Source organism: Coloeus monedula (assembly GCF_965178545.1).
Source record: "Coloeus monedula genome assembly, chromosome: 36".
Taxonomy (NCBI): Eukaryota; Metazoa; Chordata; class Aves; order Passeriformes; family Corvidae; genus Coloeus; species Coloeus monedula.
In genome coordinates, this window is record NC_138816.1 from 1182354 (window position 1) to 1207037 (window position 24684).

Sequence of the window (24684 nt, forward strand, 5' to 3'; positions counted from 1 at the left end):
CCCAATCCCGTCCCGGAATTCCCAAAGGAAAAAAAAATGGGAAAAATCCGATCTCGAACGGTCGAAATCGGCGCGAAAATGGGGAAATTTAACCGGAAATGGCGGAAATTTGGGAGATTTTGGGCAATTTTGGGGAAATTTAGGGCAATTTTGGGGAAATTTAGGGCAATTTTGGGGGGATTTTGGGGGAATTGGGATCCTCCCCGACATTCCCGAAATCCCAATCCCGTCCCAGGATTCCAAAAGGAAAAAAAAATGGGAAAAATCCGATCCTGAACGGCCGAAATCGGCGCGAGAATGGGAAATTTAACCTAAAACGGCTGGAATTGGAGAGAAAGTCCCAAATTTTGGGGGAATTTTGGGGGATTTTGGGGGAATTGGATCCTCCCCGATATTCCCGAAATCCCAATCCCGTCCCGGAATTCCCAAAGGAAAAAAACCCAGGAAAAATCCAATCCCAAATGGTCAAAATCCGCGCGAAAATGGGAAAATTCGTCCTAAAATGGCTGAAATTTGAGAGATTTTGGGCAATTTTGGGGAAATTTTGGGGAATTTTGGGGGATTTTGGGGGAATTGGGATCCTCCCCGACATTCCCAAAATCCCAATCCCGTCCCGGAATTCCCAAAGAAAAAAAAAATGGGAAAAATCCGATCCCGAACGGTCGAAATCGGCGCGAGAATGGGAAAATTCGTCCTAAAATGGCTGAAATTTGGGAGATTTTGGGCAATTTTGGGGGATTTTGGGGGATTTTGGGGGAATTGGATCCTCCCCGACATTCCCGAAATCCCAATCCCATCCCGGAATTCCCAAAGGAAAAAAACCCAGGAAAAATCCGATCCTGAATGGTTGAAATTGGCCCAAAAATGGGAAAATTCAACCTAAAATGGCGGAAATTTGAAAGATTTTGGGCAATTTTGGGGAAATTTTGGGGGATTTTGGGGGGATTTTGGGGGAATTGGGATCCTCCCCGACATTCCCGAAATCCCAATCCTGTCCTGGAATTCCCAAAGGAAAAAAACCCAGGAAAAATCCAATCCCAAATGGTTGAAATTGGCCCAAAAATGGGAAAATTCGTCCTAAAATGGCAGAAATTTGAGAGATTTTGGGCAATTTTGGGGAAATTTTGGGGGATTTTGGGGGAATTGGGATCCTCCCCGACATTCCCGAAATCCCAATCCTGTCCCGGAATTCCCAAAGGAAAAAAAAATGGGAAAAATCTGATCCCGAACGGCCGAAATCGGCGCGAGAATGGGAAAATTCAACCTAAAACGGCTGAAATTTGGGAGATTTTGGGCAATTTTGGGGGAATTTTGGGGGATTTTGGAAGGAATTCCAAAGGATTTTAGTGGGAATTTCATGGAATTTTGGTGGGAATTTTGGTGGAAATTTTGGCGGGAATTTTAAGGAATTTTACTGAGAATTTTTAAGGAATTTTGGTGGGAATTTTAACGGAATTTTAGGACAAGAATTTTAAGGGATTTTGGCGGGAATTTTGGTGGGAATTTTAAGGAATTTTAAGGAGTTTTGGCGGGAATTTTAGGACAAGAATTTTCAGGAATTTTGATGAGAATTCAAGGGAATTTAGGGCAACTTTTAAAGGAATTTTGGTGGGAATTTAAAGGAATTTTGGTAGGAATTTTAAAGGAATTTTAAAGGAATTTTAAGGGGAATTTTAAGAGAATTTTAGGACAAGAATTTTAAGGGATTTTAAGGAATTTCGGCGGGAATTTTAGGACAGGAATTTTAAGGGAATTCTGGTGAAAATTTTGGCGGGAATTTTAAGGAATTTTGGCGGGAATTTTGGCGGGAATTTAGGACGACTTTAAAAGGAATTTCAGCGGGAATTCTGGCGGGAATTTTAAGGAATTTCGGCAGCAATTTTGGCGGGAATTGAGGAGGACTTTTGAAGGAATTTTGGCGGGAACTGAGCAGGACTTTCGGCGGGGTTTTGGTGGGAATTTTGGCGGGAACTGAGGAGGATTTCGAAGGGGTTTTGGCGGGAACTGAGCAGGACTTTCGGCGGGAATTTTGGCGGGAACTGAGGAGGATTTCGGCGGGAATTTTGGCGGGAACTGAGCAGGACTTTCGGTGGGAATTTTGGCGGGGTTTTGGCGGGAATTAAGCAGGACTTTCGGTGGGGTTTTGGTGGGAATTTTGGCGGGAACTGAGCAGGACTTTCGGCGGGGTTTTGGCGGGAACTGAGCAGGACTTTCGGCGGGGTTTAGGCAGGAATTTTGGCGGGAACTGAGCAGGACTTTCGGCGGGGTTTTGGCGGGAATTAAGCAGGACTTTTGGCAGGGCTTTGGCGGGAGTTTTGGCGGGAACTGAGCAGGACTTTCGGCGGGGTTTTGGCAGGAATTTTGGCGGGAACTGAGCAGGACTTTCGGCGGGGTTTTGGTGGGAATCGAGGAGGACTTTCCGCGGGGTTTCGGTGGGAATTTTGGCGGGAATTGAGCAGGACTTTCGGTGGGGTTTTGGTGGGAATTTTGGCGGGAACTGAGGAGGATTTCGAAGGGGTTTTGGCGGGAACTGAGCAGGACTTTCGGCGGGGTTTTGGCGGGAACTGAGCAGGACTTTCGGCGGGGTTTTGGCGGGAACTGAGCAGGACTTTCGGCGGGGTTTTGGCGGGAACTGAGCAGGACTTTCGGCGGGGTTTTGGCGGGAACTGAGCAGGACTTTCGGCGGGGTTTTGGTGGGGTTTTGGCGGGGTTTTTGGCGGGAGTTTTGGCGGGGTTTAGGCGGGACTTCCGGCGGGGTTTGGGCGGCAACGCGCAGGGCCCGGGGCCCCGCAGCCGCCCGGCACTCACGGAGGTGCCGCCGGGCCCGGCGCCGTCGTCGCTCTTGGGCTCCACGGCGAGCTCGGCCTCGAGCAGCTTCTCCACCGGCATCTCCTCGCCCGGCGGCAGCCCCAGCTCCCCTTCGGCCTCCTTGTCCTTGCCCCGCTGGCGCTCCTCCTGCACCGCTGCGGCACCGGGACACGGGGGCAAAGATCGGGGAAAAAATGGGGGGAATGGGGAAAAAAATGGGGAAAAAAATGGGGAAAAGTGGGGGAGAAAATGGGGGGAAAATGGGGGGGGGAAAATGGGGGGGGAAATGGGGGGGGAAATGGGGAAAAATGGGGGGGAAATGGGGAAAAAAATGGGGGGAAAATAGGGGGGAAATGGGGGAAATGGGGAAAAATGGGGGAGAAAATGGGGGGGAATAGGGAAAAATGGGGGGAAATGCGGGGGGAAATAGGGGGGGAAAAGGGGGGGAAATGGGGAAAAATGGGGGAGAAAATGGGGGGAATGGGGAAAAAATGGGGGGGAAATGGGGGAGAAATGGGGAAAAATGGGGGAGAAAATAGGGGAGAAATGGGGGGGAAAAAGGGGGGGAAATGGGGAAAAAATGGGGGAAATGGGGGAGAAAATAGGGGGAAAATGGGGAAAAATGGGGGGAAATGGGGAAAAATGGGGGAGAAAATAGGGGGGAAATGGGGAAAAAAATGGGGGAAAATGGGGGAGAAATGGGGAAAAAAATGGGGGGAAAATAGGGGGGAAATGGGGAAAAAATGGGGGGAAATGGGGAAAAAAATGGGGGGAAGTGGGGGAGAAAAGGGGGGGAAATGGGGGAAAAGGGGAAAAAAGGAGGAGAAAATAGGGGGGAATGGGGAAAAATGGGGGAAAATGGAGGAGAAATGGGGAAAAATGGGGGAGAAAATAGGGGAGAAATGGGGGGGAAATAGGGGGGAAATGGGGAAAAATGGGGGGAAATGGGGGAGAAATGGGGAAAAATGGGGGAGAAAATAGGGGGGAAATGGGGAAAAAATGGGGGGGAAATGGGGGAAAAGGGGAAAAAAGGAGGAGAAAATAGGGGGGAATGGGGAAAAATGGGGGAAAATGGGGGAAAATGGGGGAGAAATGGGGAAAAATGGGGGAGAAAATAGGGGAGAAATGGGGGGGAAAAAGGGGGGGAAATGGAGGGGAAATGGGGGAGAAAAGGGGGGGAAATGGGGAAAAAATGGGGGAAATGGGGGAGAAAATAGGGGGAAAATGGGGAAAAATGGGGGGAAATGGGGAAAAATGGGGGAGAAAATAGGGGGAAATGGGGAAAAAAATGGGGGGAAAATAGGGGGGAAATGGGGAAAAAATGGGGGAAAATGGGGGAGAAATGGGGAAAAATGGGGGAGAAAATAGGGGGGAAATGGGGAAAAAATGGGGGGAAATGGGGGAAAAGGGGAAAAAAGGAGGAGAAAATAGGGGGGAAATGGGGAAAAATGGGGGAAATGGGGGAAAAATGGGGGAGAAAAAATAGGGGGGAAAAAATGGGGAGAAAAATGGGGAAAAATGGGGAAAAAATGGGGAAAAATGGGGAAAAAATGGGGAAAAAATGGGGGAAAAATGGGGGAAAATGGGGGAAAATGGGGAAAAATGGGGGAGAAAATGGGGGGAATGGGGAAAAAATGGGGGGAAAATAGGGGAGAAATGGGGAAAAAATGGGGGGAAATGGGGAAAAATGGGGGGAAATGGGGGAGAAAATAGGGGGGAAATGGGGGAAAAGGGGAAAAAAGGAGGAGAAAATAGGGGGGAATGGGGAAAAATGGGGGAAAATGGAGGAGAAATGGGGAAAAATGGGGGGAAATGGGGGGGAAAAAGGGGAGGAATGGGGGGGGAAATGGGGAAAAAATGGGGGGAAATGGGTAAAAATGGGGGGCAAATGGGGGGAAATGGGGAAAAATGGGGGGAAGTGGGGGAGAAAAGGGGGGGAAATGGGGGAAAATGGGAAGAAATGGGGGGAAATGGGGGAGAAAATAGAGGGAAAATGGGGGAAGGGGAAAAAGGAGGAGAAAATAGGGGGGAAATGGGGAAAAATGGGGGAAAATGGGGGAGAAAATAGGGGGGAAAATGGGGGAGAAAATGAGGGGAAAATGGGGAAAAATGGGGGAAAATGGAGGAGAAATGGGGAAAAATGGGGGGAAATGGGGGAGAAAAGGGGGGGAAATGGGGAAAAAATGGGGGAAATGGGGGAGAAAATAGGGGGAAAATGGGGAAAAATGGGGGAAAATGGGGGAGAAAATAGGGGGGAAATGGGGGAAAAGGGGAAAAAAGGAGGAGAAAATAGGGGGGAATGGGGAAAAATGGCGGAAAATGGGGGAAAAATGGGGGAGAAAAAATAGGGGGGAAGAAATGGGGAGAAAAATGGGGGAGAAATAAGGGGGAAATGGAGAAAAATGGGGGGAAAAGGGGAAAAATGGGGGGAAATGGGGAAAAATGGGGGGTAAAACAGGAAAAAAAGGGGGAAATGGGGTGAGAAAAAGAGGAAAATGGGGGAAAATGGGGAGGAAATGGGGAAAAGAAGGGGGGAAATGGGGGAGAAATGGGAAAAAAATGGGGGAAATGGGGGGAAAAGGGGGGAAAAAGGGGAAAATGGGGGAAATGGGGGGAAATGGGGAAAAAATGGGGGGAAAATGGGGGAAATGAGGGGAGAAAATTGGGAGGAAATGGGTAAAAGAAGGGGGGGAAATGGGGAAAAAAGGGGGAAAATTGGGGAAATGGGGAAAAAAGGGAAAAGGGGGGAGAAATAAGGGGAAAATGGGGGGAAATTGGGGGGAAAATGGGGAAAAAAGGGAAAAAATGGGGAAAAGGGGGGGAAAATGGGGGAAAATGGGAGGAAATTGGGAAAAAATGGGGAAAATATGGGGGGAATGGGGGGAAGTGGGGGAAAAATGGGGGAAAATGGGGTGAAATGGGGGAAAATGGCAAAAAACGGGGGAAAAGGGAAAAAAAAGAGGCAGAAAGAGGGGGAAAGGGAGAAAATGGGGGGAAAAATCAGGGAAAAAACGGGGGAAATGGGAAAAAAAGGAAGGAAATGGGGAAATGGGGGGAAAAATGGGAGGAGGAAATGGGGGGAAAATGGGGAAAAATGGGGAAAATATGGGGGGGAATGGGGGTGGGAAAATGGGGGAAAAAAAGGGAAAATGGGGAAAAATGGGGGGGGAATGGGGGGAAAACGGGAAAGATTTCGCCCTTTTTTCCCCATTTTTTCCCGTTTTCTCCCCAAATCTCCTCCCCCAGTCCCATCCCAGTCCCATCCCAGTCCCTCCCAATTCCCTCCCAGTACCCCTAAACCTCCATTTCCCACTGATTTTACCCCTAAAAAGCCCATTTTCCCCCCGATTTTCCTCGTTTTTTTCCCTTTTCCCTCCGTTTTCTCGCAGCAAATCCCTCTCCCAGTGCCTCCCAGTCCCTCCCAGTGCCTCCCAGTCCATCCCAGTGCCTCCCAATTCCCTCCCAGTACCCCATAACCCCCATTTTTCCCCCATTTCACCCCCCAAAATCCCATTTTTTCGCCCTTTTTTTCCCTTTTCCCTCCGTTTTTTCGCAGCAAATCCCTCTCCCAGTCCCTCCCAGTCCATCCCAATCCCTCCCAGTCCATCCCAGTCCCTCCCAGTACCCCTAAACCTCCATTTCCCACTGATTTTACCCCTAAAAAGCCCATTTTCCCCCCGATTTGCCTCGTTTTTTTCCCTTTTCCCTCCGTTTTTTCGCAGCAAATCCCTCTCCCAGTGCCTCCCAGTGCCTCCCAGTGCGTCCCAGTTACCCTCGCGCTTCATGCCGGTGGCCAGGCACTTCTGGTAGCGGCAGTACTGGCAGCGGTTGCGCTGCCGCTTGTCCACGACGCACTCGCGGTTGTCGCGGCAGGTGTAGGTCAGGTCCTTGCGGATCGTGCGCTTGAAGAAGCCCTTGCAGCCCTCACAGCTCGACACCCCATAATGCTTCCCTGCGGATTCGGGGACAATTCTGGCGGTTTTGGGCAAAAAAGCCGGAAAAAACGGCGCGAAAATCGGAAAAAAACGGCGCGAAAATCGGAGAAACGGAGGCGAAATGAGGCGAAGTGGGGAAAAGACGGCGCGAAAATCGAGCCGAAAGTCACAGAAATCAACCCAAAACTGAGCCAAAAAGCACAAAAATCGAGCCAAAAGGAACAAAAACCGAGCCAAAAGTCACAGAAATCAACCCAAAACTGAGCCAAAAGGCACAAAAATCGAGCCAAAAGGAACAAAAACCGAGCCAAAAGCCACAGAAATCAACCCAAAACTGAGCCAAAAGGCACAAAAATCGAGCCAAAAGGAACAAAAACCGAGCCAAAAGTCACAGAAATCAACCCAAAAGCCACAAACACCGAGTCAAAACAGACCCAAAAGGCACAAAAATTGACCCAAAACCGAGCCCAAAGCCACCAAAAATCAACCCAAAAGCCACAAAAAACCAAGCGAAAAGCCACAAAAACCGAGTCAAAACCGACCCAAAAGACACAAAAATCGACCCAAAACTGACCCAAAAGGGACAAAAAATCGACCCAAAAGCCACAAAACCCAAGCCAAAATCCACAGAAATCAACCAAAAACGAACCCGAATTCCACAAAAATTGACCCAAAATTCATAAAAATCGACCCAAAAGGCACAAAAATCAAGTCAAAATCCACCCAAAATCCACAAAAATCAACCCAAAATTCATAAAAATCAACCCAAAATCCACAAAAACTGACCCAAAACCAAACCAAAAGGCACAAAAATTGACTCAAAACCACAAAAATCAACCCAAAAGCTACAAAAACTGAGCAAAACCCAGCCCAAATTCCACAGAAATTGACCCAAAATCATCCCAAAACCAACCCAAAATCCACAAAAATCAACCCTAAACCGACCCAAAATCCACAAAAACCGACCCAAAATCCACAAGAACCGACCCAAAATCCACAAGAACCGACCCAAAATGCAGCGGAATCGCCCCGAAGCGCCCGGGCCCCGCCGAGGGCGCTGCGAGGAGCTCGACATCCCATAATGCTTCCCTGCAGATTCGGGGACAATTCCGGCGGTTTTGGGCAAAAAAGCCGGAAAAAAACGGCGCGAAAATCGGAAAAACGGAGGTGAAATGAGGCGAAATGGGGAAAAAAGCAGCAAAAACCGAGCCAAAAGTCACAGAAATCAACCCAAAACTGAGCCAAAAAGCACAAAAATCAAGCCAAAAGGAACAAAAACTGACCCAAAAGTCACAGAAATCAACCCAAAAGCCACCAAAACTGAGTCAAAACAGACCCAAAAGGCACAAAAACCGACCCAAAACTGAGGCCAAAGCCACAGAAATCAACCCAAAAGCCACAAAAACCAAGCGAAAAGCCACAAAAACGGAGCCAAAACCGACCCAAAAGACACAAAAATCGACCCAAAAGCCACAAAAACCAACCCAAAACTGACCCAAAAGCCACAAAAATCGACCCAAAACTGACCCGAAAGCCACAAAAACCGAGCCAAAACCAACACAAAAGCCACAAAAATCGAGCCAAAATCGAGCCAAAAGTCAGAAAAACTGAGCAAAACCAACCCAAAAGGCACAAAAATTGACCCAAAAGGCACAAAAATCGACCCAAAATTCATAAAAACCGACCCAAAATCCACAAAAACCGACCCAAAACTGAGCCCAAAGCCACCAAAAATCAACCCAAAAGCCACAAAAACCAAGCGAAAAGCCACAAAAACGGAGCCAAAACCGACCCAAAATCCACAAAAATCGACCCAAAGGCCACAAAAACCAACCCAAAACCGACCCAAAGGACACAAAAATCGACCCAAAACTGACCCAAAAGACACAAAAATCAACCCAAAGGCCACAAAAACCAACCCAAAACCGACCCAAAGAACACAAAAATCGACCCAAAACTGACCCAAAAGACACAAAAATCAACCCAAAAGCCACAAAAACCGACCCAAAACCGACCCAAAAGCTGCAGAACCCCCCAAACCCCATTTTCTCCCCGTTTTTTCCCGTTTTCCCCTGTTTTTCCCCATTTCCCCCCCGTTTCCCCACCGTACCCGAGGACTGGTCCCCGCAGAACCTCATTTTTCCCATTTTTCCCGTTTTTATCCCGTTTTTTCCCATTTCCCCCCCGTTTCCCGGCCCTACCCGAGGACCAGTCCCCCCAAAATCCTGTTTTTTTCCCATTTTTTCCCCATTTTCTCCCCGTTTCCCCCCATTTTTCCCATTTTCGCCCTGTTTTTCCCTTTTTTTTCCCATTTTTCCCCCATTTTCCCCACCGTATCCGAGGATCTGTCCCCGCAGAACCCCGTTTTTCCCGTTTCTCCCCGTTTTTTCCTATTTCCCCCCGTTTCCCCGCCCTACCCGAGGATCTGTCCCCACAGAACCCCATTTTCTCCCCATTTTTCCCCATTTCCCCCCATTTTCGCTCCATTTTTTCCCCTCCCTACCCGAGGATCTGTCCCCGCAGAACCCCGTTTTTCCCGTTTCTCCCCCGTTTTTTCCTGTTTCCCCCCATTTTCACCCCGTTTTTCCCGTTTCTCCCCCGTTTTTTCCCGTTTTCCCCCATTTTCGCCCCGTTTTTTCCCGTTTTCCCCCTTTCTCCCCCGTTTTTTCCCGTTTCCCCCCGTTTTCGCCCCGTTTTTCCCGTTTCTCCCCCGTTTTTCCCGTTTCTCCCCCGTTTTCACCCCGTCTTTCCCGTTTCTCCCCCGTTTTTTCCCGTTTTCCCCCGATTTCACCCCGTTTTTCCCGTTTCTCCCCCGTTTTTCCCGTTTCTCCCCCGTTTTCGCCCCGTTTTTCCCGTTTCTCCCCCGTTTTTTCCCGTTTTCCCCCGATTTCACCCCGTTTTTCCCGTTTCTCCCCCGCTTTTTCCCGTTTCTCCCCGATTTTGCCCCGTTTTTTCCGTTTCTCCCCCGTTTTTTCCCGTTTCCCCCCGATTTCCCCCCGTTTTTCCCGTTTCTCCCCCGTTTTCCCCCGTTTTCACCCTGTCTTTCCCGTTTCTCCTCCGTTTTTTCCCGTTTCGCCCCGTTTTTCCCGTTTCTCCCCCGTTTTTTTCCCGTTTTCCCCCATTTTCGCCCCGTTTTTTCCCGTTTTCCCCCGTTTTTTTCCCGTTTTCCCCATTTTCACCCCGTTTCTCCCGTTTTTTCCCGTTTTCGCCCCGTTTTTCCCGTTTCTCCCCCGTTTTTTCCCGTTTCTCCCCCAATTTCGCCCCATTTCCCCTCCCTACCCGAGGATCTGTCCCCGCAGAACCCCGTTTTTCCTGTTTCTCCTCCGTTTTTTCCCGTTTCCCCCGTTTTTCCCGTTTCTCCCCCGTTTTTTCCTGTTTCCCCCCGATTTCGCCCCGTCTTTCCCGTTTCGCCCCGTTTTTCCCGTTTCTCCCCCGTTTTTTCCCGTTTTCCCCCGTTTTCGCCCCGTTTGCCCTACCCAAGGATCTGTCCCCGCAGAGCCCCGTTTTTCCCGTTTCTCCCCCGTTTTTTCCCGTTTCTCCCCGTTTTCGCCCCGTTTTTCCCGTTTCTCCCCCGTTTTTTCCCGTTTTCACCCCGTTTTTCCTACCCAAGGATCTGTCCCCGCAGAGCCCCGATTTTCCCGTTTCTCCCCCGTTTCCCCCCGATTTCCCCCCGTTTTTCCCATTTTTGCCCCGTTTTTTCCCGTTTTCCCCCGTTTTTTCCCCGTTTGCCCTACCCAAAGATCTGTCCCCGCAGAACCCCGTTTTTCCCGTTTCCCCCCGTTTTCGCCCCGTTTTTCTCGTTTTCGCCCCGTTTTTTCCCGTTTCTCCCCCGTTTTTTCCCATTTCCCCCCGTTTTCGCCCCGTTTTTTCCCATTTCCCCCGTTTTTGCCCCGTTTTCCCTACTCGAGGATCGGTCCCCGCAGAACCCCGTTTTTCCCGTTTCTCCCCCATTTTTTCCCCCCGTTTCCCCCCGTTTTTCCCGTTTTCGCCCCGTTTTTTCCCGTTTTCCCCCCGATTTCCCCCCGTTTTTCCCGTTTTCGCCCCGTTTTTTCCCGTTTTCCCCCGATTTCGCCCCGTTTTCCCTACCCGAGGATCGGTCCCCGCAGAACCCCGTCTTTCCCGTTTCCCCCCGATTTCGTCCCGTTTTTCCCGTTTTCCCCCGTTTTCACCCCGTTTTTCCTACCCAAGGATCTGTCCCCGCAGAACCCCGTTTTTCCCGTTTCTTCCCCGTTTTTTCCCGTTTCCCCCAATTTCCCCCCGTTTTTCCCGTTTCTCCCCCGTTTTCCCCCGTTTTCGCCCCGTCTTTCCCTTTTCTCCCGTTTTTTCCCTTTTTCCCCCGTTTTCGCCCCGTTTTTCCTACCCATGGATCTGTCCCCGCAGAACCCCGTTTTTCCCGTTTCTCCCCCGTTTTTTCCCATTTTCCCCCGTTTCCCCCCGTTTTTCCCGTTTTCGCCCCGTTTTTCCCGTTTTCCCCCGTTTTTGCCCCGTTTTCCCTACCCGAGGATCGGTCCCCACAGAACCCCGTTTTTCCCGTTTCTCCCCCATTTTTTCCCCGTTTTTCTCGTTTTCGCCCCCGTTTTTCCCGTTTTCGCCCCGTTTTTTCCCGTTTTCCCCCCGATTTCCCCCCGTTTTTCCCGTTTTCGCCCCGTTTTTTCCCGTTTTCCCCCGTTTCCGCCCCGTTTCCCTACCCGAGGATCTGTCCCCGCAGAACCCCGTTTTTCCTGTTTCTCCCCCATTTTTTCCCCGTTTTTCTCGTTTTCGCCCCGTTTTTCCCGTTTCGCCCCGTTTTTCCCGTTTCTCCCCCGTTTTTCCCGTTTCCCCCCGATTTCCCCCCGTTTTTCCCGTTTTCGCCCCGTTTTTCCCGTTTCTCCCCGTTTTTTTCCCGTTTTCCCCCATTTTCGCCCCGTTTTTTCCCTTTTTCCCCCATTTCCGCCCCGTTTTTCCTACCCATGGATCTGTCCCCGCAGAACCCCGTTTTTCCCGTTTCTCCCCCGTTTTTTCCCATTTTCCCCCGTTTCCCCCCGTTTTTCCCGTTTTCACCCCGTTTTTTCCCGTTTCCCCCCGTTTTTCTCGTTTTCGCCCCCGTTTTTCCCATTTTCGCCCCGTTTTTTCCCGTTTTCCCCCGATTTCACCCCGTTTCCCTACCCGAGGATCTGTCCCCGCAGAACCCCGTTTTTCCCGTTTCTCCCCCATTTTTTCCCCGTTTTTCTCGTTTTCGCCCCGTTTTTCCCGTTTCTACCCCATTTTTTCCCCCCGTTTCGCCCCGTTTTTCCCGTTTTCGCCCCATTTTTCCCGTTTTCCCCCGTTTTCGCCCCGTTTTCCCTACCCGAGGATCTGTCCCCGCAGAACCCCGTTTTTCCCGTTTCTCCCCCGTTTTTTCCTGTTTCCCCCCGTTTTCGCCCCGTCTTTCCCTTTTCTCCCATTTTTTCCCTTTTTCCCCCGTTTTCGCCCCGTTTTTCCTACCCATGGATCTGTCCCCGCAGAACCCCGTTTTTCCCGTTTCTCCCCCGTTTTTTCCCATTTTCCCCCGTTCCCCCCGTTTCTCCCGTTTTCGCCCCGTTTTTCCCGTTTCCCCCCGTTTCCGCCCCGTTTCCCTACCCGAGGATCTGTCCCCGCAGAACCCCGTTTTTCCTGTTTCTGCTCCGTTTTTTCCCGTTTTCCCCCGTTTTTCCCATTTCTCCCCCGTTTTTTCCCATTTTTTCCCCGTTTTTCCCGTTTCGCCCCGTTTTTCCCGTTTCTCCCCCATTTTTTCCCCCCGTTTCCCCCCGTTTTTCCCGTTTTCGCCCCGTTTTTTCCCGTTTCCCCCCGATTTCCCCCCGTTTTTCCCGTTTTCGCCCCGTTTTTTCCCGTTTTTCCCCCGATTTCCCCCCGTTTTTCCCATTTTCGCCCCGTTTTTTCTCGTTTTCCCCCGTTTTCGCCCCGTTTGCCCTACCCAAGGATCTGTCCCCGCAGAGCCCCGTTTTTCCCGTTTCTCCCCCATTTTTTCCCCCCGTTTCCCCCCGTTTTTCCCGTTTCTACCCCATTTTTTCCCCGTTTTTCTCGTTTTCGCCCCCGTTTTTCCCGTTTTCGCCCCGTTTTTTCCCATTTCCCCCCGTTTTCGCCCCGTTTTTTCCCGTTTTCCCCCGTTTTTGCCCCGTTTCCCTACCCGAGGATCGGTCCCCGCAGATGGCGCAGAGCCGCTTCCCGGCGCCGTGGGGGGCGCAGCCGGGGGGGCCCCGAATTCCCAGCGGGGGCTTCACGTCCTCGGAGCCGCTGCCGGGAGGCAGCGCCGAGAGCGGCACCGTCGAGTTGATCTGCGGGGAAAGCACCAAATCCAGGCAAAAGCACCCAAAATCCAGGGGAAAGCACCCAAAAGCAGCCCAAATCCAGGGAAAAACCACCCAAAAGCAGCCAAAATCCAGGGAAAAGCAGCCAAAATCACCGCAAATCCAGGGAAAAGCAGCCAAAATTACCCCAAATCCAGGGAAAAGAACCCAAAATCCAAGGGAAAGCACCCAAAAGCAGCCAAAATCCAGGGGAAAGCAGCCAAAATGACCCCAAATCCACGGAAAAACAGCCAAAATTACCCCAAATCCAGGGAAAAGAACACAAAATGACCCCAAATCCAGGGAAAAATTACCCCAAATCCAGGGAAAAGCACCCAAAATCGCCCCAAATCCAGGGAAAAGAACCCAAAATGATCCCAAATCCAGGCAAAAGAACCCAAAATTACCCCAAATCCAGGGAAAAGAACCCAAAACCACCCCAAATCCAGGGAAAAGCACCCAAAAGCACCCCAAATCCAAGGAAAAACAGCCAAAATCACCCCAAATCCAGGGAAAAGAACCCAAAACCACCCCAAATCCAGGGAAAAGCAGCCAAAAGCACCCCAAATCCAAGGAAAAACAGCCAAAATCACCCCAAATCCAGGGAAAAGAACACAAAATCACCCCAAATCCAGGGAAAAGAACCCAAAATCACCCCAAATCCAGGCAAAAGAACCCAAAATCCAAGGGAAAGCACCCAAAAGCAGCCAAAAACCAGGGGAAAGAACCCAAAATGACCCCAAATCCACGGAAAAAACACCCAAAATTACCCCAAATCCAGGGAAAAGCACCCAAAATCGCCCCAAATACAGGGAAAAGCACCCAAAATCGCCCCAAATCCAGGCAAAAGAACCCAAAATCACCCCAAATCCAGGGAAAAGAACCCAAAATCACCCCAAATCCAGGGAAAAGAACCCAAAAGCACCCCAAATCGAAGGAAAAACAGCCAAAATCACCGCAAATCCAGGGAAAAGAACACAAAATGATCCCAAATCCAGGGAAAAGAACCCAAAATCACCCCAAATCCAGGGGAAAGAACCCAAATGCAGCCAAAATTCCGGGAAAAGAACCCAAAATGGCCCCAAATCCACGGAAAAACCACCCAAAATTACCCCAAATCCAGGGAAAACAACCCAAAATCACCCCGAATCCAGGGAAAAGAACCCAAAACCACCCAAAATCCAGGGAAAAGAACCCAAAATCCATGGAGAACCACCCCAAATGACCCCAAAATCCAGGGAAAAACCACCCAAAACCACCCCAAATCCAGGGAAAAAGCACCCAAAATCACCCCAAATCCAGGGAAAAGCACCCAAAATCACCCCAAATCCAGCCAAAATGACCCCAAATCCAGGGAAAAACCACCCCAAATCCAGGGAAAAGAACCCAAAATGACCCCAAATCCAGGGAAAAGAACCCAAAATCACCCCAAATCCAGGGAAAAGAACCCAAAATCGCCCCAAATCCAGGGAAAAACCACCCAAAATCGCCCCAAATCCAGGGAAAACAACCCAAAATCACCCCGAATCCAGGGAAAAGAACCCAAAACCACCCAAAATCCAGGGAAAAGAACCCAAAATCCATGGAGAACCACCCCAAATGACCCCAAAATCCAGGGAAAAACCACCCAAAACCACCCCAAATCCAGGGAAAAAGCACCCAAAATCACCCCAAATCCAGGGAAAAGCACCCAAAATCACCCCAAATCCAGCCAAAATGACCCCAAATCCAGGGAAAAACCACCCCAAATCCAGGGAAAAGAACCCAAAATGACCCCAAATCCAGGGAAAAGAACCCAAAATCCATGGGAAAGCAGCCAAAATCATCCCCAAATCCAGGGAAAAAATAACCCCAAATCCAGAGAAAAACAGCCAAAATGACCCCAAATCCAGGGAAAAGCACCCAAAATCCAGGGAAAAGAACCCAAAATCCAGGGAAAAGCAGCCAAAATCACCCCAAATCCAGGGAAAAGCCATCCAAAATCACCCCAAATCCATGGAAAACCACCCAAAACCACTCTGAGTCCATGGGAAACCACCCGAAATTCAGGATTTCCCCCTAAAATACAGGATTTCCCCCCCAAAACTCGGAATTTCCCCCCAAAACTCAGAATTTCCCCCCCAAAAGTCAGAATTTCCCCCAAAAATTCCAGCATTTCCCCCCAAAATCCCGGGTTCCCTCCCCAAAATCCAGCATTTCCCCCCCAAAACTCGGAATTTCCCCCCAAATTCCAGCATTTTCTCTCCAAAATCCAGCATTTCCCCCCAAAACTCAGAATTTCCCCCCAAAATTCCAGGATTTCCTGCCAAATTCCAACATTTCCCCCCCCAAAATCCAGGATTTCCCTCCCCCAAAATTCCAGGATTTCCCCCCAAAATCCAGGTTTTTTCCCCCCAAAATCCAGCATTTCCCCCTCAAATTCCAGAATTCCCCCCTCAAATTCCAGGATTTCCCCCCCCCCAAAATTCCAGGATTTTCCCCCAAAACTCGGAATTTCCCCCCCAAAATCCAGCATTTTACCCCAAATCCAGACTCCCCCTCCCCAAATTCCAGGTTTTTCCCCAAAATCCAGCATTTCCCCCCCAAAACCTGGAATTTCCCTCCTAAATTCCAGGTTTTTCCCCCCAAAACTCAGCACTTCCCCCCAAATTCCAGAATTTCCCCCCCAAAACTCAGAATTTCCCCCCCAAATTCCAGGTTTTTCCCCCAAATTCCAGAATTTCCCCCCAAAACTCGGAATTTCCCCCCAAAATTCCAGGATTTGCTGCCAAACTGCAGCATTTCTCCCCCAAAATTCCAGCATTTCCCCCCAAAATCCAGCATTTCCCCCCAAAATCCAGCATTTCCCCCCCAAACTCTAGAATTTCTCCTCCAAAACTCAGAATTTCCCCCCAAATTCCAGGTTTTTCCCTCCCAAAATCGAGCATTTTACCCCAAATCCAGACTCCCCCTCCCAAAATCCAGCATTTCCCCCCCAAAACTCAGAACTTCCCCCCAAATTCCAGGTTTTTCTCTCCAAAATCCAGCATTTCCCCCCTAAATTCCAGGTTTTTCCCCCCAAAATCCAGCATTTCCCCCCCAAAACCTGGAATTTCCCCCCTAAATTCCATGTTCTTCCCCCCAAATTCCAGCATTTCCCCCCCAAATTCCAGGTTTTTCCCCCCAAAATCCAGACTCCCCCTCCCCAAAATCCAGGATTTCCCCTCCCCAAACTCAGAATTTCCCCCCAAAATCCAGGTTTTTCCCCCCAAAACTCGGAATTTCCCCCAAAAATTCCAGCATTTCCCCCCAAAATCCAGCATTTCCCCCCCAAAACTCAGAATTTCCCCCCTAAATTCCAGGTTTTTCCCCCCAAAATCCAGCATTTCCCCCCCAAAATCGCAGCATTTCCCCCCTAAATTCCAGGTTTTTCCCCCCAAATTCCAGGTTATTCCCCCCAAAATCCAGCATTTCCCCCCCAAAACTCAGAATTTCCCCCCTAAATTCCACGTTTTTCTCCCCAAAATCCACCATTTCCCCCCTAAATTCCAGGTTTTTCCCCCCAAAATCCAGCATTTCCCCCCCAAACTCAGAATTTCCCCCCCAAATTCCATGTTTTTCCCCAAAATCCAGCATTTCCCCCCCAAAACCTGGAATTTCCCTCCTAAATTCCAGGTTTTTCCCCCCAAATTCCAGCATTTCCCCCCCCAAAACTCAGAATTTCCCCCAAAAATTCCATGTTCTTCCCCCCAAAATCCAGCATTTCCCCCCCAAAATCGCAGCATTTCCCCCCTAAATTCCAGGTTTTTCCCCCCAAATTCCAGCATTTCCCCCCAAAATCCAGCATTTCCCCCCCAAACTCAGAATTTCCCCCCCAAATTCCATGTTTTTCCCCAAAATCCAGCATTTCCCCCCCAAAACCTGGAATTTCCCCCCTAAATTCCAGGTTATTCCCCCCAAATTCCACCATTTCCCCCCCAAAACTCAGAATTTCCCCCCTAAATTCCAGGTTTTTCTCCCCAAAATCCAGCATTTCCCCCCTAAATTCCATGTTCTTCCCCCCAAAATCCAGCATTTCCCCCCCAAACTCAGAATTTCCCCCCCAAATTCCATGTTTTTCCCCAAAATCCAGCATTTCCCCCCCAAAACCTGGAATTTCCCTCCTAAATTCCAGGGTTTTCCCCCCAAAACTCAGCACTTCCCCCCAAAATCCAGCATTTCCCCCCCAAAACTCAGAATTTCCCCCCCAAATTCCAGGTTTTTCCCCCAAATTCCAGGATTTCCCCCCAAAACTCGGAATTTCCCCCAAAAATTCCAGGATTTGCTGCCAAACTGCAGCATTTCTCCCCCAAAATTCCAGCATTTCCCCCCAAAATCCAGCATTTCCCCCCAAATTCCGGCATTTCCCCCCCAAACTCTAGAATTTCTCCTCCAAAACTCAGAATTTCCCCCCAAATTCCAGGTTTTTCCCTCCCAAAATCGAGCATTTTACCCCAAATCCAGACTCCCCCTCCCAAAATCCAGCATTTCCCCCCCAAAACTCAGAACTTCCCCCCAAATTCCAGGTTTTTCTCTCCAAAATCCAGCATTTCCCCCCTAAATTCCAGGTTTTTCCCCAAAATCCAGCATTTCCCCCCCAAAACCTGGAATTTCCCCCAAAAATTCCATGTTCTTCCCCCCAAAATCCAGCATTTCCCCCCCCAAAACTCAGAATTTCCCCCCTAAATTCCAGGTTTTTCCCCCCAAAATCCAGACTCCCCCTCCCCAAAATCCAGGATTTCCCCTCTCCAAACTAAGAATTTCCCCCCAAAATCCAGGTTTTTCCCCCCAAAACTCGGAATTTCCCCCCAAAATTCCAGCATTTCCCCCAAAAATTCCAGGTTTTCCCCCCCCAAAACTCAGAATTTCCCCCCTAAATTCCATGTTTTTCCCCAAAATCCAGCATTTCCCCCCCAAAACCTGGAATTTCCCCCCTAAATTCCAGGTTTTTCCCCCCAAAATCCAGCATTTCCCCCCCAAAACTCAGAATTTCCCCCCTAAATTCCAGGTTTTTCTCCCCAAAATCCACCATTTCCCCCCTAAATTCCAGGTTTTTCCTCCCAAAATCCAGCATTTCCCCCCCAAACTCAGAATTTCCCCCCCAAATTCCAGGTTTTTCCCCAAAATCGCAGCATTTCCCCCCTAAATTCCAGGTTTTTCTCCCCAAAATCCAGCATTTCCCCCCCCAAAACTCAGAATTTCCCCCCCTAAATTCCGGGTTTTTCTCCCCAAAATCCAGCATTTCCCCCCTAAATTCCAGGTTTTTCCCCCCAAAATCCAGACTCCCCCTCCCCAAAATCCAGGATTTCCCCTCCCCAAACTCAGAATTTCCCCCCAAATTCCAGGTTTTTCCCCCCAAAACTCGGAATTTCCCCCAAAAATTCCAGCATTTCCCCCCAAAATCCAGCATTTCCCCCCCAAACTCAGAATTTCCCCCCCAAATTCCATGTTTTTCCCCAAAATCCAGCATTTCCCCCCAAAACCTGGAATTTCCCCCCTAAATTCCAGGTTTTTCCCCCCAAAATCCAGCATTTCCCCCCCAAATTCCAGGTTTTTCCCCCCAAAATCCAGACTCCCCCTCCCCAAAATCCAGGATTTCCCCTCCCCAAACTCAGAATTTCCCCCCAAAATCCAGGTTTTTTCCCCCAAAACTCGGAATTTCCCCCAAAAATTCCAGCATTTCCCCCCAAAATCCAGCATTTCCCCCCCCAAAACTCAGAATTTCCCCCCTAAATTCCAGGTTTTTCCCCCCAAATTCCAGCATTTCCCCCCAAAATCCAGCATTTCCCCCCCAAACTCAGAATTTCCCCCCCAAATTCCATGTTTTTCCCCAAAATCCAGCATTTCCCCCCCAAAACCTGGAATTTCCCCCCTAAATTCCAGGTTTTTCCCCCCAAATTCCAGCATTTCCCCCCCCAAAACTCAGAATTTCCCCGCTAAATTCCATGTTCTTCCCCCCAAAATCCAGCATTTCCCCCCCAAAATCGCAGCATTTCCCCCCTAAATTCCAGGTTTTTCCCCCCAAAATCCAGACTCCCCCTCCCCAAAATCCAGGATTTCCCCCCCCAAAACTCAGAATTTCCCCCCTAAATTCCAGGTTTTTCCCCCCAAAATCCACCATTTCCCCCCCAAATTCCAGGTTTTTCCCCCCAAAATCCAGACTCCCCCTCCCCAAAATCCAGGATTTCCCCTCCCCAAACTCAGAATTTCCCCCCAAAATCCAGGTTTTTCCCCCCAAAACTCGGAATTTCCCCCCAAAATTCCAGCATTTCCCCCAAAAATTCCAGGTTTTCCCCCCCCAAAACTCAGAATTTCCCCCCTAAATTCCAGGTTTTTCCCCCCAAAATCCACCATTTCCCCCCCAAAATCGCAACATTTCCCCCCTAAATTCCAGGTTTTTCCCCCCAAATTCCAGCATTTCCCCCCCAAAACTCAGAATTTCCCCCCAAACTCCAGCATTTTCCCCAAATCGCGGCTTTTCCCCCCAAACCTCTCACCTGGGGGCTGCTGACGGGGCCGTAGGCGAGGGCGGGGGTCGCGGGGACCCCCGGGGAGCCCAGGGAGGAGCTGATGACGGGGAAGGGGGACCCCAAATTTGGGGGAGGGGGGAGGGGGGACCCCAAATTTGGGGCTGGGGGCAGGGGGGACCCCATGGGGGGAGGGGGGGGAGGGGAGGCGGCGCTCGAGCTGTCGGGGCTCCGGCAGTCTGGGGGGGGAGGGGGGAGAAAAGGGGGTGGGACCCCCCAAAATCGGGTCAGGGAGCCCCAAAAATCAGCCCAGAGACCCCGCAGAGACACCCGAATTCTGTCAGGAAGCCCAAATCGCCCCAAAATCAGCCCAAATCGCCCCAAAAATCAGCCCCGAGACCCGCAGAGACACCCGAATTCTGTCAGGAAACCCAAATCAGCCCAAATCACCTCAAAAGCAGCCCAAATCGCCCCAAAATCAGCCCAAATCACCCCAAAAATCAGCCCCGAGACTCTCAGAGACACCCGAATTCTGTCAGGAAGCCCAAATCAGCCCAAATCCCCCTCAGAACCCCAAATCACCTCTAAATCAGCCCAAATCGCCCCAAAAATCAGCCCAGAGACCCCTCAGAGACACCCAAATTCTGTCAGGAAGCCCAAATCGCCCCAAAATCAGCCCAAATCGCCCCAAAAATCAGCCCAGAGACCCGCAGAGACACCCGAATTCTGTCAGGAACCCCAAATCGCCCCAAAATCAGCCCAAATCGCCCCAAAAATCAGCCCCGAGACCCGCAGAGACACCCAAGTTCTGTCAGGAACCCCAAATCGCCCCAAAATCAGCCCAAATCACCTCAAAAGCAGCCCAAATCGCCCCAAAATCAGCCCAAATCGCCCCAAAAATCAGCCCAAATCGCCCCAAAAATCAGCCCCGAGACCCGCAGAGACACCCAAGTTCTGTCAGGAAGCCCAAATCGCCCCAAAATCAGCCCAAATCGCCCCAAAAATCAGCCCCGAGACCCGCAGAGACACCCAAATTCTGTCAGGAAGCCCAAATCAGCCCAAATCCCCCTCAGAAGCCCAAATCGCCCCAAAATCAGCCCAAATCGCCCCAAAAATCAGCCCAGAGACTCTCAGAGACACCCGAATTCTGTCAGGAACCCCAAATCAGCCCAAATCCCCCTCAGAATCCCAAATCGCCCCAAAATCAGCCCAAATCGCCCCAAAAATCAGCCCAGAGACCCGCAGAGACACCCAAATTCTGTCAGGAAGCCCAAATCGTCCCAAAATCAGCCCAAATCGCCCCAAAAATCAGCCCAGAGACCCCTCAGAGACACCCGAATTCTGTCAGGAAGCCCAAATCGCCCCAAAATCAGCCCAAATCGCCCCAAAAATCAGCCCAGAGACCCTCAGAGACACCCAAATTCTGTCAGGAACCCCAAATCGCCCCAAAATCAGCCCAAATCGCCCCAAAAATCAGCCCAGAGACCCGCAGAGACACCCGAATTCTGTCAGGAACCCCAAATCCCCCTCAGAACCCCAAATCGTCCCAAAATCAGCCCAAATCGCCCCAAAAATCAGCCCAGAGACCCGCAGAGACACCCAAATTCTGTCAGGAAGCCCAAATCAGCCCAAATCCCCCTCAGAACCCCAAATCGCCCCAAAAATCAGCCCAGAGACCCCCAGAGACACCCAAATTCTGTCAGGAACCCCAAAATTCCCCTCAGGATCCCCAAATCCCCCTCAGGAACCCCAAAATTGCCTCAAAATCAGCCCAGAGACCCTCAGAGACACCCACATTCTGTCAGGAACCCCAAATTGCCTCTAAATCAGCCCAAATCCCATCAGGAACCCCAAAATTCCCCTCAGGATCCCCAAATCCCCCTCAGGAACCCCAAAATCGCCTCAAAATCACCCCAAATTCCCCTCAGAACCCCAAAATTGCCTCTAAATCACCCCAAAATCGCCTCAGAACCCCAAAATTGCCTCTAAATCAGCCCAAATCGCCCTCAGAACCCCAAATCTCTTCAAAATCAGCCCAAAATCTCCTCAAACTCACCCCAAATCCCCTCAGAATCACCCCAAATCCTCCTCAAAACCCCAAAATCTCCCCAAAATCACCCCAAAACCCCTCAGAATCACCCCAAATCTCCTCAGAAACCCCAAAATTCCCCTCAGGATCCCAAAATCTCCCTCAGGAACCCCAAACCTCCTCAAAATCACCCCAAATCCCCTCAGAATCAGCCCAAATCCCCCTCAGGATCCCCAAACCCTCCTCAAAACCCCAAAATCTCCTCAAAATCACCCCAAATCCCCTCAGAATCACCCCAAATCTCCTCAGGACCCTCTGAAATCCCCCTCTGGATCCCCAAATCTCCTCAAAATCACCCCAAATCCCCTCAGAATCACCCCAAATCTCCTCAGGAACTTCTGAAATCCCCCTCTGGATCCCCAAATCTCCTCAAAATCACCCCAAATCCCCCTCAGAACCTCAAATCTCCTCAAAACCACCCCAAAATCGCCTCAGAATCACCCCAAATCTCCTCAGAACACCAAAATCTCCTCAAAATCACCCCAAATCCTCCTCAGAATCCCCCGAAATCCCCTCAGGATCCCCAAATCCACCTCAGAACCGCAAAATCGCCTCAAAATCAGCCCAAATTTCCCTCAGGATCCCCAAATCCACCTCAGGACCCCAAAATTTCCTCACGATCCCCCCAAACCCCAAAATCCCCTCAGGAACCCCTAAAATCCCCTCAGAACCTCAAACCCCCTCAGGACCCCCAAATTCCCCTCAGAACCCCAAACCCCCTCACGATCCCCCCCAAAATCCCTCAAGACCCCCCAAAATCCCCTCAGGACCCCCAAATCCCCTCACGACCCCCTAAAATCACCTCACGATTCCCCCTAAATCCCCTCAGCACCCCCCCAAACCCCCTCAGGACCCCAAAATCCCCTCAGGATCCCCCCCAACCCCCTCAGGAACCCCCAAAATCCCCCTCAGGACCCCCTAAAATCCTCTCAGAGCCTCAACCCCCCTCAGGATCCCCAAAATCCTCTCAGGACCCCAAAATCCCCTCAGGAGCCCTGAAATCCCCTCAGGACCCCCAAATCCCCTCACGATCCCCCCCAAACCCCTTCAAGACCCCCAAATCCCCTCACGATCCCCCCCAAACCCCTTCAAGACCCCCAAATCCCCTCACGATCTCCCCAAAATCCCCTCAGGAGCCCTGAAATCCCCTCACAATCCCCCCAAAATCCCCTCACGATCCCCCCAAACCTCCTCAGGACCCCCCAAACCCCTCACGATCCCCTCTAAACTCCCACAGGATCCCCTCACGATCCCCTCAGGAGCCCTGAAATCCCCTCAGGAACCCCAAACCCCTTCAAGACCCACAAATCCCCTCACGATCCCCTCTAAATCCCCTCAGGACCCCCAAATCCCCCTCAGGATCGCCCCAAAATCCCCTCAGGACCCCCAAATCCCCTCAGGAGCCCAAAATCCCCTCACGATCCCCCCAAACCCCCTCAGGATACCCCCCAATCCCCTCACAATCCCCTCTAAACTCCCTCAGGATCCCCCCAAATCCCCTCAGGAGCCCTGAAATCCCCTCAGGACCCCCAAATCCCCTCACGATCCCCTCTAAACCCCCTCAGGACCCCCCCAAATTCCCTCACGATCCCCCCCAAATCCCCTCAGGAATCCCAAACCCCTCAGGACCCCCAAATCCCCTCACGATCCCCCAAAACCCCCTCAGGATCCCCAAACCCCTCACGATCCCCTCTAAACTCCCTCAGGATCCCCCCAAATCCCCTCACGACCCCCAAATCCCCTCAGGAATCCCAAACCCCTTCAAGACCCCCAAATCCCCTCACGATCCCCCCTAAATCCCCTCAGGACCCCCAAATCCCCCTCAGGATCGCCCCAAAATCCCCTCAGGAGCCCAAAATCCCCTCACGATCCCCCCAAACCCCCTCAGGATACCCCCCAAACCCCTCACAATCCCCTCTAAACTCCCTCAGGATCCCCCCAAATCCCCTCAGGAGCCCTGAAATCCCCTCAGGAATCCCAAATCCCCTCACGATCCCCCCAAACCCCTCAGGATCCCCCCAAATCCCCTCAGGAGCCCTGAAATCCCCTCAGGAATCCTGAAATCCCCTCACGATCCCCCCCAAACCCCTCAGGACCCCCAAATCCCCTCACGATCCCCTCTAAACCCCTCAGGACCCACAAATCCCCTCACGATCCCCTCTAAACCCCCTCAGGACCCCCCCAAATCCCCTCAGAACCCCCCCAAATCCCCTCAGGAATCCCAAACCCCCTCGGGACCCCAAAATCCCCTCACGATCCCCCCAAACCCCTCAGGATCCCCAAATCCCCTCACGATCCCCCAAAACCCCCTCAGGATCCCCAAACCCCTCACGATCCCCTCTAAACTCCCTCAGGATTCCCCCAAATCCCCTCAGGACCCCCAAATCCCCTCAAGACCCCCCCAAATCCCCTCAGAACCCCCCAAATCCCCTCAGGAATCCCAAACCCCTTCAAGACCCCCAAATCCCCTTACGATCCCCCCCAAACCCCTCAGGACCCCCAAATCCCCTCACGATCCCCCCCAAACCCCCTGAGGACTCCCCCAAACCCCCTCAGGACTCACCCCGCCTCTCCCCCCATCCCCCCTTCCCGAAGCCTCCCCGAGCCCCTCCCCCGGTCCCCCGCTGACCGCGGTCGCTGTCGCCCATCCCGCGCTGCCGGGGGGGGTCCCGGGGGTCCCTCGACGCCCCCAAACTCCCGCCCCGCCCCCCCCCGGGGCCTCCCCCCGCCCCCCCCGCGGCCTCGGCCCCGCTCCTCCGCCGCCGCTGGGCCCCGCCGGGACCACAATGCACCGCGTTTCCGCCGGAAGTTGACGCCGACGCGGCCGCCGCCATCGCCGCTTCCGCCCGGAGTTCTGCCAGCACTCTTCTGATTGGTCTGCCGGCTTCCCGCTTCTCGCGCGAAGTCTCGCGAGAGCACCGGGGAAGCCGCGCCGCCATTTTGGTTGAGGGAATTCCGCCCGTTTCTGGGGCGCCTCTCTCGTCTGGCCCAACCAAATCCAGCCAAAAATTCGCCTTAAAATGCCTGAGCTGAGCCTAAATCCCCTGGGATTCGGCTGAAGG

At 51.5% G+C, this 24684-nt stretch overlaps 1 protein-coding gene across 2 annotated transcripts in view; it reads right to left on the reverse strand.

Annotated features, from left to right (window-relative positions):
• Positions 1 to 24400, reverse strand: part of RXRB (retinoid X receptor beta) — a 40429-nt gene extending 16029 nt beyond the window's left edge. For both annotated transcript variants that reach the window (XM_082300023.1, XM_082300022.1), the window contains exons 1-5: positions 24252 to 24400; positions 19564 to 19772; positions 12889 to 13036; positions 6581 to 6760; positions 2809 to 2963 (exon numbers count right to left, since the gene is read on the reverse strand). In XM_082300023.1, the coding sequence (XP_082156149.1) occupies positions 2809 to 2963; positions 6581 to 6760; positions 12889 to 13036; positions 19564 to 19772; positions 24252 to 24270 (711 nt within the window). In that variant the 5' untranslated portion in view covers positions 24271 to 24400. The remainder of the gene's footprint in view (positions 1 to 2808; positions 2964 to 6580; positions 6761 to 12888; positions 13037 to 19563; positions 19773 to 24251) is intronic.
• Between the last annotated feature and the right edge of the window lie 284 nt (positions 24401 to 24684).